This window comes from Triturus cristatus, chromosome 5_2 (assembly GCF_964204655.1).
Source record: "Triturus cristatus chromosome 5_2, aTriCri1.1, whole genome shotgun sequence".
Lineage (NCBI taxonomy): Eukaryota > Metazoa > Chordata > Amphibia > Caudata > Salamandridae > Triturus > Triturus cristatus.
The window spans coordinates 501,844,465-501,859,656 of record NC_140588.1 but is presented as its reverse complement, the minus strand read 5'-3'; the positions used below and the strand labels follow the sequence as shown (position 1 = coordinate 501,859,656).

The 15,192-nt window shown below is 42.3% G+C and overlaps 1 protein-coding gene across 3 annotated transcripts in view; it reads right to left on the bottom strand.

Annotated features, from left to right (window-relative positions):
• Positions 1 to 15,192, bottom strand: part of KBTBD2 (kelch repeat and BTB domain containing 2) — a 214,918-nt gene that overhangs the window by 26,506 nt on the left and 173,220 nt on the right. For all 3 annotated transcript variants that reach the window (XM_085607504.1, XM_085607506.1, XM_085607505.1), the window contains one exon: positions 10,689 to 10,854. In XM_085607504.1, coding sequence (XP_085463630.1) covers positions 10,689 to 10,854 — 166 coding nt within the window. The remainder of the gene's footprint in view (positions 1 to 10,688; positions 10,855 to 15,192) is intronic.

The following is a 15,192-nucleotide window of genomic DNA, read 5'->3' as shown; positions in this document are numbered from 1 at the left end:
TCAGCATCAAGCAATGTCATTCCAGCTCCGTGTCATCGGGAATGAAGATGGCGCTGGCGTCGCCGGTGGGCACCAGCAGTGCCGCAGGTACAGACTCCGGGTCCAACGCTGGAGGTCACGTTGGCACGATCGGCATCGACCCGGACCGGATCCATGAGGCTCCACCAGCGCCGTGGGCTGGGCAGACTGCATAGAACTCTATGGGGTCCCTTCAGACTCTGCAGGACCAGAGGGCTCACCAGCGGGGTCGGCCAGCTCAAATACACGGCGCATGGACTCGTAAAATTCTTTTATTTGAGCAGGTGTCGCTCTGGCTCCCAGAAAGGGAGAGGCGCGAAGTCGACCCTGCTCTGTGGAACCGTGCATATAGCGTTGGTGCTCCTTACCTCTCTCGTCTATGGACAACAGCCTAAGTGAAGATTAAGTCCTCTTGGACTTCTTATGCCTGCTCTCCGAATTTTCCGAATTCCTCGAGTGGGAGGAAAAGGACTGAGGACTGCGGGAGCGGTCCTGCGAGCTACTCTTCTTCGATCGGGACGGGACCGGGACCTCCGCGGAGTCTCGCTAGATGGTGTCGACTGCCGGGCCTCAAGGAGCATCATGGTCGCGCTCGAGACACCACAGGCAAACAAGGTGGGGATCAGTTACCGACATCATGCAGTGGCAGGCACCGCACAGCTTGAAACCTGTCTAACTTGAAGACATTGCTCGCACACGAAGTGAATTTTTTTTTCAAATTCAACAAAGGTCGAGAAAAAAACCTGCCAAAAAGTGACAGAGGGGTAGCTCTTCCCAGATCAGCGCTTAACTGGCGCAGAAAGTAAAGAACTGATGTCCGCGCACCTGGGTGGCACCTATATAGGCACCGCAATGTCATAACCGGCGCTACCTATGCCGACGTCACCCGGAACCAAATGAAGTCACCCGACAGCATGCGCAAGGGGTATTGCTCAGCAAAAGTTTACAGATCTAGCCTGACGGCTGGGAAATTCAAAGGTAAGAAATCTGCAGCTAGAAATCTCAATCAGATATAGTTAGCTTTCAGTTTTTGAACAGCATTGGAGAGTTGAGGAGGAGCAAGGCAGGGAAGTAGTCGGTCTTCAAGCTTCTTAACGTATTTGCCACACCTCGCAAGGGTTTGTGTGTCAATGTGGGAAAGGGATAATGTTACTTACCCAGTAAGCATCTGTTCTTCGCATGTAGAGCTGTAGATTCACATGTTTTGCATACTCCTGCCATCTAGTGTTGGGTCCAGATCTTTGCAAGTTGTTTTTCTTTGAAGTCTTTCCAGTCATGAGGTAAGGTGACTCCTCCTGTCGGTGATGGTGCGCATGGGCATCGACTCCATTGTTAGATTGTTTCCCCGCAGAGGGTAAGAATGGAGCTAGTAAGTGTAGAATAGAAATGTCCATGCGTATATATGTAAACTGAGAACTGCAACTACAGGTGACAGGGGAGGCGGGTGGGAGCATGTGAATCTACAGCTCTACATACCAAGAACAGATGCTTACTGGGTAAGTAACATTATCCATTCGAGGCATGCAGCTGTAGATCACATGCTTTGCATAGACTATCCAGCAGTATACTCCCAAAGTGGTGGCTAGTCTGCATTTGTTGTAGTTGTTTGAGACAGTGATTTAAGTACTGCCTGGCCTACATTAGCGTGTTGCCTTGCTAACACATCTACCCAATAGTGTTTGGTGAATGTGTGCTGTGTAGACCATGTTGCTGCCTTACAGAAGTCAGTTAGGGGAATATTACCTAAGAAGCCCATAGTAGCCCCTATTTTGCGAGTTGAATGCGCTCCACGGGGTATTAGCAAAGTTCTTTTTGCTTTCACACAAGTCTGGATACATTTCACGATCCACCTTGCAATGCCTGAATTAAATATGGGATTGCCTTTGTGTGGTGGAGAGAAAGCAAAAAGAGCTGCTTTGTTTTGTTAAATTCTTATGTTGTTTGCATGTGCTATAGTAGAGCTCTTTTAACTTTAAGTGTGTGTGTCGAGCTCTTTGTACTACAGAGTCAGGTTGAGAAAAAAACACAGGTAACTCAACTGATTGATATGAAAGGCTGAAACTACTTTAGGGAGAAATTTAGGATTGGTTTGAAGAACTACTCTGTCTTTGTGAAGCTGAAAGAAGGGTATAGTTAATGCCTGGAGCTCACCAACTCTCCTTAGTGAAGTTATTGCTATGAGGAAAGGTACCTTCCCATGAGAGGAATTGTAATTGACACCTGCGCATTGGTTCAAATAGTGGACCCATGAGCCTTCTAAGGACTATGTTTAAGTTCCACACTGTGCAGGTGGGACTTTTGGTAGTATCACTCTTTTTAATACTTCCATAAAGGCTTTAATCACTGGTACTCTGAATAGAGAGAAGTGTTGTCTGTTTTGTAAGTATGTGACTGCTGCTAGATGTAAGGGAATGGATGTGTAGGCTAGTCCAGATTGCTGTAAATGTAACCGATAACAGATTATGTTCTGCACAGAAGCATCAAGAGGATTGATATTGCTACAATAGATAACAAATTATTTCCACTTTTCTGCATAACATGCCCTAGTAGCAGGCTTTCTAGCCTCCTTTAGGATATTCACACAGACTGGTGGTATTTGTAAATAACCTATTACTTCAGCAGCCAGATCGCCAGGTTGAGGTCTTTGGAATTTAGATGCCCGATTTCTTCATGGCTCTGAGTGAGGAGACTGGAGGGGAGATGCAGCTTTTTGTGTGGAACTACTGACAGCTCCAGCAGGGTGGTGAACCATGTGGGAGCTATGAGAATCAGTGTGAGGAATGGTTGCCTGAGCTTCCGAACTACCAATGGAATGAGTGGGAGAGGCGGAAAGGCGTAAGCAAATATCCCTGACCAGTTCATCCACAGGGCATTGCCTTTGGAGAGCAGGTGTGGGAACCTGGAGACGAAGCATGGGAATTTTGCGTTTTGGGCTGTGGCTACCAGGTCTATGTGAGGAAGTTCCCATTCCTGAAAGTAGGGGAGGAGAACCTGCGGATGAAGTTCCCACCCGTGGATTTGCTGCTTCTGTCTGTTGTTTACTCCTGGAAGATGCTCTGACAGGAGATACATTTTGTGGTGTATAGCCTATTTCCAAATGGCTTGTACTAGGCACGACAGTTGGAGAGAGTGTGCGCCCCCCCCCCCGTTTTTGTATACAGTACATATCTGTCATGTTGTCCATGCAGACTAGGACAGCTTTGCCTATGAGGTGAATTTGAAAGAATTCGAGTTTAGAAACACTCCTACTAGTTCTAGGTGTTTTATAGGGAGACTGTTGTGCTTTGGACTCCAAAATCCTTGGATTGGATTGTGGGTTGTATAAGTGAGCACCCAAACCAGTAAGAGATGGGTCTGCTGTGAGCACTGTGTGGAACAGGGTCGATGAAGGGCCGCCCTTTGGATACATTTTGTGGGTTTCACCACTGCAGAGAGCGATGGGGGAAGCCATCTACCAACACTAGATAGGTCAATTAACCCTGCGACTGGTTCCACTGACTTGCTAAGCATCTTTGAAGGGGATGCATGTGAAGTGTTGCATGGGGAACTGTCAGGATACAAGAAACCATCATTCCTAGCAGTTGCATGAAGAAACTTGCTGGTAATGATTGGTTTGGCTGAAACAGTTTGAGAAGAGACTGAATACTGAGAATTCAGGCTGCATTGGGAGAGGCAAGAGCTCTTTGAGTGTCTATGGTAGCTCCTAGATAAGTCTGTGTATTAGAAGGCTGCAGATGGGACTTTAACACATTCACTGTAAACCCTAGTTGGTGTACTAAGTGAATTGTGGTTTGAGTGTCAGACTTTTGGTGCTAGCTTTGATGAGCCAGTCATCCAGGTATGGAAAGACAGATGTGCTGTTTTTTCAGATGAACTGCAACTACTGCCAGGCATTTGGTAAATATTCTGGGAGCAGTGGTGACTCCAAACAGTAGTACTTTGAATTGGTAATGTTGACCAGCTAGCCAAATCGGAGACATTTGCGATGAGCGGGGTGAATTGGAATGTGGAATATGCGTCCTTTAAGTCTAGAGTAGACAAAGTCACCCTGCTGTAGAAGTGGGAGCACTTGTGGAAGTGTGGAAGTGTTCTGACAGTATGTAGTGGTTTAGTTTTCCGAGTTCCAGAATAGGTCTCAAGGAGCAGTCCTTTTTGGGGGAGTAGAAAATACAGGGAGTCTACAACTGACCCTTGATATTGTAATTTTACAGGCTCTATGGCTCCTTTTACCAAAAGGGACTGGACTTTGTTTGAGCAGGTGTAAATGTTCTGGTGACATTTTGTGAGAATGAGGTGGAATGTTTATAGGATTGGTGGTAAGCTCCAGGCAATAACCATGTTGGATAATTCCCAACACATTATAGAAGACGACAGGTGTTAAATGGTCAGCGGGAAGGAGTGTCAGTGCTTGTTATGAAAATGGGAATTAAGTGGTGTGGAACCCTTGCCCCTACATTTGCCTCTATAGTCTCCTCTAAAGAAGCCTCTTGTGGAGGAAGATTGACTGTTGCCTTTGTACGAGGCAGCATTATTGTCCGAGGATGTGGTCTTCCACCCCCCACAGTAGAAGGGGCGACGAAAAGAGACACGATTTGAAGAAGACTGAAGAGCTCCCGTTGATTTAGCTACCTCAGTGTCTTTCTTCATTTTGTTCAAAGCCTGATCTATTTCGGGCCCGAAGAGATGCTTTTTATAAAATGGAGTATTTAAGATAGATTGTTGGACTTCAGGTTTAAAGCCGGAAATCCTTAACCATGCGTGCCTCCTGAGTAGCATACTAGTGTTAATCTATCGAGCTGTGGTTTCAGCAGCATCTAAAGCACATCTAATAGAGGAATTGGAGAGGAGCTTTCCTTCCTGTACTAAATCCTGAGCTTTGTGCTCATCTGGGAGATATTGGAGCAATTTCTCCACTTCGTCCCAATGCGCTCGATCAAACCCGGCTAATAAAGCCTGGGTGTTGGCAATGCGCCAAGGATCCGCTTCCGGGGCGGCTAATCATTTACCAGAAGTGTCTAATAATTTTGACTCCTTGTCCGGAGGGGGGACATTCTCGGGTTTGTGAATTGGCCCATTTACGGGCATTAGACACAACCAAAGAGAATAGTGGTAACTGCCCCTTAGTAAAGACTGGATCAGATGGAGCAGGCTTATATTTTGTCTATTCTGGGAGTGAGAATACGAGCATGAAAAGGGTCTTTGAATACATCATCGGCACGTCTCATCATGCCTTTGAGCATCGGAAAAGTCGGACTAGATCTGTGTGTACTACTCAAGGTTTCAAACAAGAAATCTTTCTCTAGGGATTCTTAGTGTAAATGTATGCCATGAGACCCTGCAGCTCTAGCAAGTAATTCTAAATACCCTACATTGTCGTCAGAATGGGAAGGCTTTGCAGGGTAAAGGTCTTGGTCATTGTCTGTAGGTGAATCAGTATTGTAGCCTTTCCAGTGATCTACCAGGTAAATGAGTATCTTCATCATCATCAGGCCATGGTGGTGGAGAGTTAGTTGGTGTGATAAGTAAATGTTTAAAAGGCTGGAGAAGGTGGTGAATATGTAGGGGAAAATGGTGGAGGAGAAGGGCTAGTTCTGACATTCTTACTCTTTAAAGGAATTATATAATGCATGTCCTCTGACTCAGGCGTGTGCTTCTGAGGCAGTTTAGTAAGAAGATGTCCTGTTATCATGATTAATGTAAAGTTCCTTTTGTTTCGGGTCTGATTTGGGAGGTGTAATGTAAAAAATCAGCTGCGAAGGAGCATTTTTCGTTTTTCAGAACCGAGGACTTCAGTGCTGGGGTGGAATGACTTTTCAGCGCGGAAGGTTTGGGTTCTGAAGCAGTCGTCTGCTTCGAGCCTGAAGGTTTCGGCTCGGTGCCTGACTTTGGCAGGCTCGATCCAGAGCTGGAAGGCTTAACGATGTGTTTGGGTGCCGAGTCGGGGAATTGGAAACCTCTCTATGCCAACCGTGGCCCGGAGGTGGAACCAAAGCCTTTTGTTTAGTCTGAATTGGATTGATAAGAAATCTATCACTAACGTGTCTCTTTCAGATGCACAAGTTACTACTTGTGTAATGATATATCTGCAAGAGACATTAGATAGTGATAGATTACTTACGGCTCCACCCATCCTCCTCATTCTGCAAACTGATTTCTAGTGTTAAGGTCATCCCATTCAGGGGCCTAGTTTCTTGGCACCAGTGGTCAGTTTCTTGCATGGCTCTGCGTTCCTGGCGCGGAAAGTCGTGTACAGAACTGACATCCGCGCGCATGGTTGGCACCTAAGTAGTCTCAGTGACATCATCTCGGCGCTTACGACGCCAGTGACGGACGCGGAGCTGCACAACACCACCTACTGACGCGCAGGGGTACTACTAGCAAAACTTTCCGGATCCAGTCGGACGCCTGGGATATTCTAAGGTAAGGAATCTATCACCAACGTGTCGTTCAGATAAAGAAAATAATTCAAGTGTTGAAACATACTGAAGATCATTAGCATGGAAAAAATGAATAGTTTACAAGGGAAAAGTTATTTCTGTGAACACCAAGGTAAAGTGAATAAAAAGAATGGACAAAAACCACTAGGATTCAGAAAAATCAAACTGACTAAACAAATGTAAGACCTGAAACATGGAGTTAAAATTACTATTTATATTTGGATCACAAGGTTAGCAAATTTGGGATCCAGGCACTCAATTTTCAATTGATCTAACCTGCCCGTATATATAATGCATATGGCATATCCAGAAATGCAGTAACACTATCTCTTCTCAAATTATGATTAAGGTGGATATTTTAATTCACAACACATAATGTGCCCTGAAATTAATTTTACTGTTCACCCTACTTTACACCATAAGCTTAGATAAATACCTACATGATATATACTGAAATGAATTAAATGGAAGTTAAGGTAATTTTCTAGTCTCTAAACAAACAAAAAAAAAAAAGCTTTTTATATTAATACATTTATATCACATACAATAATAAGCTCTAAGCCCAACAATAAGCAAAAAGATTTATAATGTAATTTGCTTATTGAATTAAATTATTATAAATTGATTTTTTTCACACAAGAAAACCTTAAAACTCTGCTACCAACCCCAACACACAACTACTGTATTTACTACACTGATTTTATTTATATTTGATTAGAGTTTAAATTATATTTGACACCGCTTACCGAAATCAAATTTATTCTACTAAAACTGTAAAAATAAGGATATTTGGAATGGTCACACAATAATTAAACTACAATTTAGCAACAATGTCCCAGGGCGGTGAAAAACATTTTGCACGTAGGGGGTCCAATCAAATTGGATAGATTAAAGATCTGTGAAAAACTAAAAGAGCACTTTATTCCATTTATGGTTGAGTAGTAATTGGCTTCAAGGATGTGCCCCCAGATAAGGGGGGGGTTTCTAATTACATTTTGTTTAAACCACATTAATGTATTAAATCCTCAAGTTACCAAGTTCTCTATCTTATGACACTGACATCATCAGAATCAGTGCATTTGAATTATAATTCTTTTGGGAAACTGATCCCCATCTCATCAACATTGACTTGTACATGCTCAGATTATATTCTCACCAAGATAAACACCAGTTCCTCAGCTTTTCTTGGGTCTTGCTGGGATAAAACGGTTAAATCTGTGGCCTCCTCCTTCACTCGCTACATAACTTCCCTTTGCAATGCTTATCTTAATTTAGGTACTGTCCAGACAGCTTCAAAGGCTTCTTTAGTAATTCCTTTAGTTAAATAAATAAAAAATTAAAAACCCTACTCTAGACCAGAATTATTTCAAACTACTGGCTGGCTTCTTCGCTACCTTCAATGGATAAGATTGTGGAAAGAATCTGAAAACACACTGAACACTTCTTACTAAATACCTTCCAATCTGGGTTTCTACCCCACCTTAGCAAGGAGCCCGCATTAGTGGCATCTTTCAATGACATCAGGAGAATTCTAGATATGGGAGGCTGCCCTCCACTTCTGGACCTTTATGGAGCCTTTGATGGTCTCGAATGGTATCTTGCTTTGTAGATTGGATGCCATTAGTGTCACCTGCAGTGTCTAAAACTGACTCTCCTATATTTCTTTCTTTCATGAGCTGTCCCAAGTTGTGACCATGGCTCACTATCATTCCACATTTAAGCCCATCAATTGCAGCAATCTATATGCTGCATCAAATGCTCTAACATCTATGTGGCTCCATCCGACTCCCTAATTTCATTTTATAAACTTAGATGCCATGCTTTTGTGTATGATACGTAGATTTTACAACAAGTTTGATATCTGAATTTCCTACAGAGTCAGTTCAAAGTGTGCCTCTGCTCGATAGCCGGCTGGATGAATTCCAACTCTCTCAAACTTACTTGAATAAGACCAAAGTTATCCTTTTTGAAAAGCCCTCAATCTGGTCCTACTGCTGTTGGCCTGACACTGTTGGAGCTCCTCATACTTTTACCTACACTCAAAATCTTGGCATAATATTCAATGAAAAGCTTACCTTTTGGACACACATTATTAAGCTCACCTTAAGACTTAAAGCCAATAGAAAAACGACTTTCTTACTCTCCAGCTCCTCCAGAAAAACTTTAGTTGAAGCTCTTACCTCCAGGCTGGATTACTACAATTCCCTTATTCTACGTTTGCTCGGTCACATTCTTAGGAAATTCAGAAACTAATCCAGAAAGCAAAAGCCAGCCTCATCCTAAGATTGAGCAACAAATCCCGTCCTCTGGCCAATCTTTAAATCATTCACTGATTATCTGTACCGAAACACTAACACTGTCTTTTTAAGGCCTTATGTTTTTCACACACATCCTTGTATAGCTTGTTGTCCGACAACTATATGAGCTTGCTCCTCTCTCTCGACTTCCATGTTTTTAAAATTCTAATCTGCTATGTGATCACTCTTTTGTAAAAAGTGCAGCAATGGCAGCAGCTACTTTTCTCTCAATCTAGTAGCACTCTTTTCTTTCATCAGATCTCGGAAAATCTTTTCAAATTTTTTAAACTATTAAAAGCTTGCTTGTTTTCACTCTAGGTTGGTTCTGTGTGATCAGGTTTCCCAGAGCTAGGACACCCATTTCTAGGGTAAGCACTTTCTATATACAACTCAGGAGATTACAGGAAACTGGCAAGGTAGGGATCGCCCATGCCAGCTAAAGATTAAGAACATACATCTACTCACACTGTGCCCAAGTCTGAAAAGAACATGCAGTCTGGCCAGAAAAGCAGAGCAATTATGCTTAGGGCAGTATACTGATCAAATACTTTGAGGGTCATGTATCCTAAAAGGTACTTGTGAGGCAAGGTCTCCAGATGTAATCATATCTAGTGTTCCAGCGGATTCACATGCATGCAAATGTTGGTGAAGTAACAGCACTGATTTACACTGCTTAGACTCTGGTTTAAGGCCTGTCCCTTTTACCAGTGAATTTTAAAAATGAAGTCAACGCAGTTAGAAAAAAAAAAAAAAAAAAAAAAAAAAATGAAATGCCATACATCTGCATGGAATGTTCAGGGGCATTAATCTAAAGGGTCATCAGCATAATAGTGCAGTGGAACAGAATGTCAAATAGTTTCTCAAAAAATTCTCAGCTTCTCAGAAAATTATTTTAAAACAATGACTATCTTAATGTTAGCCATAAAACTAATCCACACCAATGGTAAATCAGGGTAATTGTAATTAAAGTGTATTCCATTATTTTCAGATATATTTAATGGCATTACCTCAATTAAAATATAATAAATTAACAGTAAACCCATTTTCCCTTGCAGTAGTAACGGTGCACAGTGGAAAGACAAAAGGGGTAATGGTACGGTTGCGGTAATCATTGGAGTTAGGGAGTTAATAGGTATGTGTCTCTAATAAGATTCTTGTATAATTTCTCACTTAATCACTAAACTATTAATAGGGTGGCGGTATACAGCAGTTTCTAAATGCAAGGACACATTATTTGATCCAATATTGTTCCTAAAGTAAGAACAACCCAAATACATTTTTTTACAAGTAATTTGTTTAGGGTATTGACAATTTTGTTATTAAAGTATAACCTTTACAGAAAGATAAGCATCATAAATCAGTCCGCAAAAACGTAAATTTTGTCATTTATGCCTGGCAGTTTTGAGGTCTTGCAACATTACTCAAACACACTGAAGCATTTTGAACAGGATTGCCCAAAGCTGGGAAGAGAATAATTGACTTCACGTGTGGAGTAAAGGAGGAGTTGGTCAGAAACAGGATGTAGCTAACATCAGAAACGTGATGGGGGTCACCACTCGAAAAATTGCATGCTTCCATTATGATCTAAGAAACCATCATCACACGACTGGTTGGAAAAAACATTCAGGACTAGCATGAACTGGGAATATGTAATGCTAATATTAAAATATATGTTAACTAAATGAGAAGTCTTATAAAATCATTTTAATTTGATTTTTTACAGGTAATGGTTCATGGGTTCTGCAAGTTGTACAACTTCGCCTTTATCTCCCAGAAGAATTCTTTCTCATGCACCTGAAATGGCTAGGGTTGGTTAAAGAGCTACCTTAAGACTGTTCCTCATACCACTTTATTTTGAAAGTATTGGGAGTGTCAAAAACTGCGTCCAGTGCTGCTGTACTATTTAGGCATGTTCTTTACGGTTTGAAGGCCTTACCTGCAAGAAACACGCAGTCTCATATAGCTGCTCTACAGTGCTCTCTTTTATTGCCAGGTTACCCGTGTATGCATAAGTTATTATGATCTGTAACGAAGATGAATCCACATTTCTCAGATGTACATGTGTCTGCTTGCTTTCACTTAATCCACTCATGAACATAGCCCTGGAAACAGAAGTAGTTTAACAGGTTAGTAAACAAAACAGAGCAGCAAACACTATGTTTAAGTCACAACTCCATCATTACGCACCATGTCCATCACATTAAATGTTATCGTTAAAAGTTAAATAGCTTAGTTTGTCCCCAAAAAAATAAAAAAATGTTATGAAAGCTTCGAGTTATACCATAAATGGAGAGATGGTGGAGAGTGAGAGGTTACACTATAACGTTTTGTCTGTTTACACTAGAAATTAAATATCACAAATGCTCTCAAATGCTAAACATACAGGCTAATTTAGTACTTACTGCCAATGACTAGTTTCCAACTATAACGATTAGCAAATTTAGAACAATAATGCTGTGGCAAGTAAAAAAAGAAATCATACCACAAACAGTTGAGAAGAGGGTAGACACTCGGTAGTTTCACATTTTTCTTCGAATTTTACATAACATTTTATCTGCTTTATCATCAATCTGGTGCAATACAAAAATTATGCAATCTTAAAAATAAATAAAGTGTAAAACTTCATTCACATTATAAGCCAGCTTTTTAACAACATGCAGAACAAAAAGCATCTAAAACGCCCACTTTTCTGCAACTGTGAAACCTATTGATAAAGGTTGATCGACAAGTCCTTTTGTTGTTAATCAAATAGCTTTAGAAAATGTGTTAACGAGACTCTAGCAACACTGTTGGGTAAAGTGCTCCATAATCCCAATAGATCGAGTGAGACTGACTGGTCAAGGTGAATTATCAAGAGTAATCTTTATAGCTCTGGGTCCATTGCGGAAGTGCAGTTGCTTGGCAAGAGAAGCTCATGGAGGTGGAAAAGATGCAATGAATAAGACAATGGTTTTGTGATTGTCACTGCAAAACAGATCTCAAAAACACCTTTGAGAAGATATGTTAAAGTAATCACCTAGTCCATCTTTCTCTCCCAAAAAACGTAAGTATTGTACCAAGGAATTCGATTCAGAGGTTTTTGTTTCACATTTAGTCCTAACAAGTTGCTGATCACCACTCTTCCTTTTAAGGACAAAAACCTGCACTGACAGGCCTTAGCAGAACCCAAGCACAATTCCAGTCTGACTGTGTGAACTGGTATATGATAACTACATGATATTATAGATTTTCTAATGCTAAATGCTTAGTTAAAGCTAGCAGGATACAGATTTGCCATCAATCCTACTGTTGTACAAGACATCAACATGCCATCAGGGCTTGATGAATGTGAAAGCTGCTGTGGCTCTCTAATGTAGTTCTAACTGTGGCTAAAGTGAAGATGATTTACAATCTGGTCCTGGGAAATCCATCACATCGGGACACTGACTCTACCATCAACAGTTAGAGGTCCATTAGGACGCGGGCGGAAAAGCACCCCGACTGCCATGGTAGCGGGAAAACACCGCCTGCTAGGACCGCAAGAAACCCACCGGTCCAATTATTATGCTCCGCAGTGGAAATCCGACCGCGGCGGTCGGATTGTGGCGGTTAACATTGAGGCGGGCGGTGTTGCCAGCAGCACCGCCGCGATGTCCAAACTCGCATGTCCTGCATGTCCCTGCACTGTGTTGCAGGCCTGCCACCTGCTACAGGGACATGTAGGGTGGTACCATGGCTACACCCCAGTGACCCCCCACCTCCCCCGAACACATTGGGGGCCCGCAATGGACCCTCGGAGACATTCTCCGCATGCCTTTCCATGGCGGTTCCACTGCCGCGGAAAGCTGGCTACCGCCGGCATCATAATAGTGCCGGCGGTGCTTGGCCCTGATCCGCCACAATTGTAGCAGTCCAGCTCCGCACTCCAGGCAAGCGGGCGGACTGCAACCAGCGGAAAAGTGGCGGGCGGGAAATCACACCGCTGCGGTCACGACCGCAATGCTAATCAGACCGGCGGTGTTCAGGGCTTCGATGGTGGGCGGATGTCTGCCGCCGGTCCGGCGGTTGCTACCGCCCACCAGGCGGAGGACATACACACTCCATCCTAATGGACCCCTTAGTTGGGTAAGAGAGAAAAGTGTATGTTTGTAACGCTTTCCTTGCTCCATGGTGTTGGAAACCCAAAGCAGATCTGATGCTTTACACAGACGTGATCTGCTAGCAGGGAGGCATGTAGTACGGCCAGCAAGAGGGTGAAGAAGATAAAAAGGCAAGAAGGGTTACACTATGCCTTTTGCCACATACATTAATATTTGTTAATGGCACATGATGCTCACTAGTCACATGCTTTGTTTAGAGTATTCTTCTGTAAAGACTGGCTTCTGATGTAATCATTAGCATTTTGTCTCATCATCTGAAGCCACGAGAAAAACTTTCAGCCCATTGTCGAAAGACTGAAGTGGTCATTAATCTGTAGTGAGATGGAGCAAGGCTCTTTCTAACAACCCTTTTCTTTAAGAAAGGAGGTATACAAATCTGGTTGCCCACAGTGTCAGGTGGAAGACCAGGGCTATGGAATGTGCAATTACTGCTGCACAAAAGGCTTGGAGTGCTTATTGTGTGATGACGATATATAATCCGAGGAAAAAACAAGGTTTCGCTAAAGAGAAGTTATAGTAGGCTTTGGTTATAACAACCTAAAGGTTTACTGGAAGAAAAAAAAACAGTGAAGTTATGGTTACAAAACAAAGTAAGCTTAACAAGCACTGGCAAAACCAATCGAACTGGCGTATAAATGAAACCCCCTCTTCAATCGCAGATGGATTTAGGAACCAAAAATTCACGTTGTATGTCATCTATCACTGCTCCTTCCACTCATGCATCCATTCAGCCACCCACTTAATCATTCTTACATTTACTCACTTACACAACCACAATAAAAACTCAACATGTGCAAGATAAATTGAAGTTTCATGCTTGCAATAACAAATAAAATGAAATATGGTAGCGGGGGCCAGTTTGCAATGACATTGCACGGTGTACCATTTTACAGTTCCATCATGGCTGCCAGGTTTAGAACAAACTTCTTCGGATGGTACATAAATGATAAACCATTTCATGATTGTGCCCGGCCTGTTACGACAATCAGATTAACTGCAGCATCTTCTAAAAATGACAATAAAAATAATTGAAAGGTAGTCTAAAAAAAAGAGAAAACCGTAAAACTAAAGGGACTGGTCCACCATCTCTGGCACTGAGGCACACACATTTTCAGGCAGATATGCATGTTCTCATTCAAGTGATGTCATTTAGAGAGCAAGAGAGGCAATGGCTGAAGTGGACTGATCCACGACCCCCATGATGTCATGGACGGGCACGGAGTATAAATGACTCTCTTACAGACCAATTGCAGAAGACTACTTACCCCAAAAACATGAAGCGAGACTGAGAAATTGCCCCTTATTCTCTGAATTGTATTACTGGTTTTTAGACTCTGCACACTGGCACACGGCTGCCCAGTATATGTGCTCCGATTCCTTAAAAATGTAGAAATTGGCTAATCCCAGATTAGCTTCTTTAACTTCTCTTTATCATAGCACATAGTGAGGATTAATAGACTCATGGTATGAAACATGGTCACCTGTGGACAGCAGCACTTAATGTAACATCTAGCATGACAAAAGGAAAACATGCCTTCAGGCCTACCATTGCAGCCGGACTGTTTGGTATTCCTAGTTGTTTTGCCTTGAGCTGCACATTCAGGGCAGCACTTTCTGCAATTCGCAAATGCGACTTTGTAACCCTTCCTAAATATATTTGGGGAACGTCGTTTCTCTTCCCCATATATTATAGGGTTGGACTTAGAATACAAAATTTGACCGCCCAGTGGCAGGTACCCCCCCACTGCTGTACTGAGCGGCACAGTTCAAGGCAAAACACACGAAAGTGCTGACAGTTACAATTTAAAACCTGTAGTAAGACATGTTAAAATAAGCCTTTTTAACAGGTTAAAACATCCATTTTAAATATTACTCAGTCAGTCCTAGATAAGTCTTGAAGCCCACAAGTTAGGGTGCCTGGTATTTAAAAATGGGGCATGTAGGAACTAAATGTTACCATGTGCCTGCCGCCTTAAAAGCTATTTTCACCGTGGCAGGCCTGTCTTGCACAGAAAATCAGAGTGCAGATTAAAATACTAATAATATATCATCTGTAATAGGACCAGCTAGAAAAATCAATAATTTTAATTGCTATTAACAATGCAATTCAATAGCGAATTCATATTTTTAGATAAATATTAAGCAAAAGTATTTTTCAGACAGTTACCCTTTATATGCCTGAAGTGCCAAACGCCTAATTAGTATAAGTTTCAGTCATTTCCCAGTCAGCATTCAAGCCCAGGAATAGGTGTCAAACGCCTCCCAAAAGCAAATAGGCTGACCTGGATGGGGAGACGACGA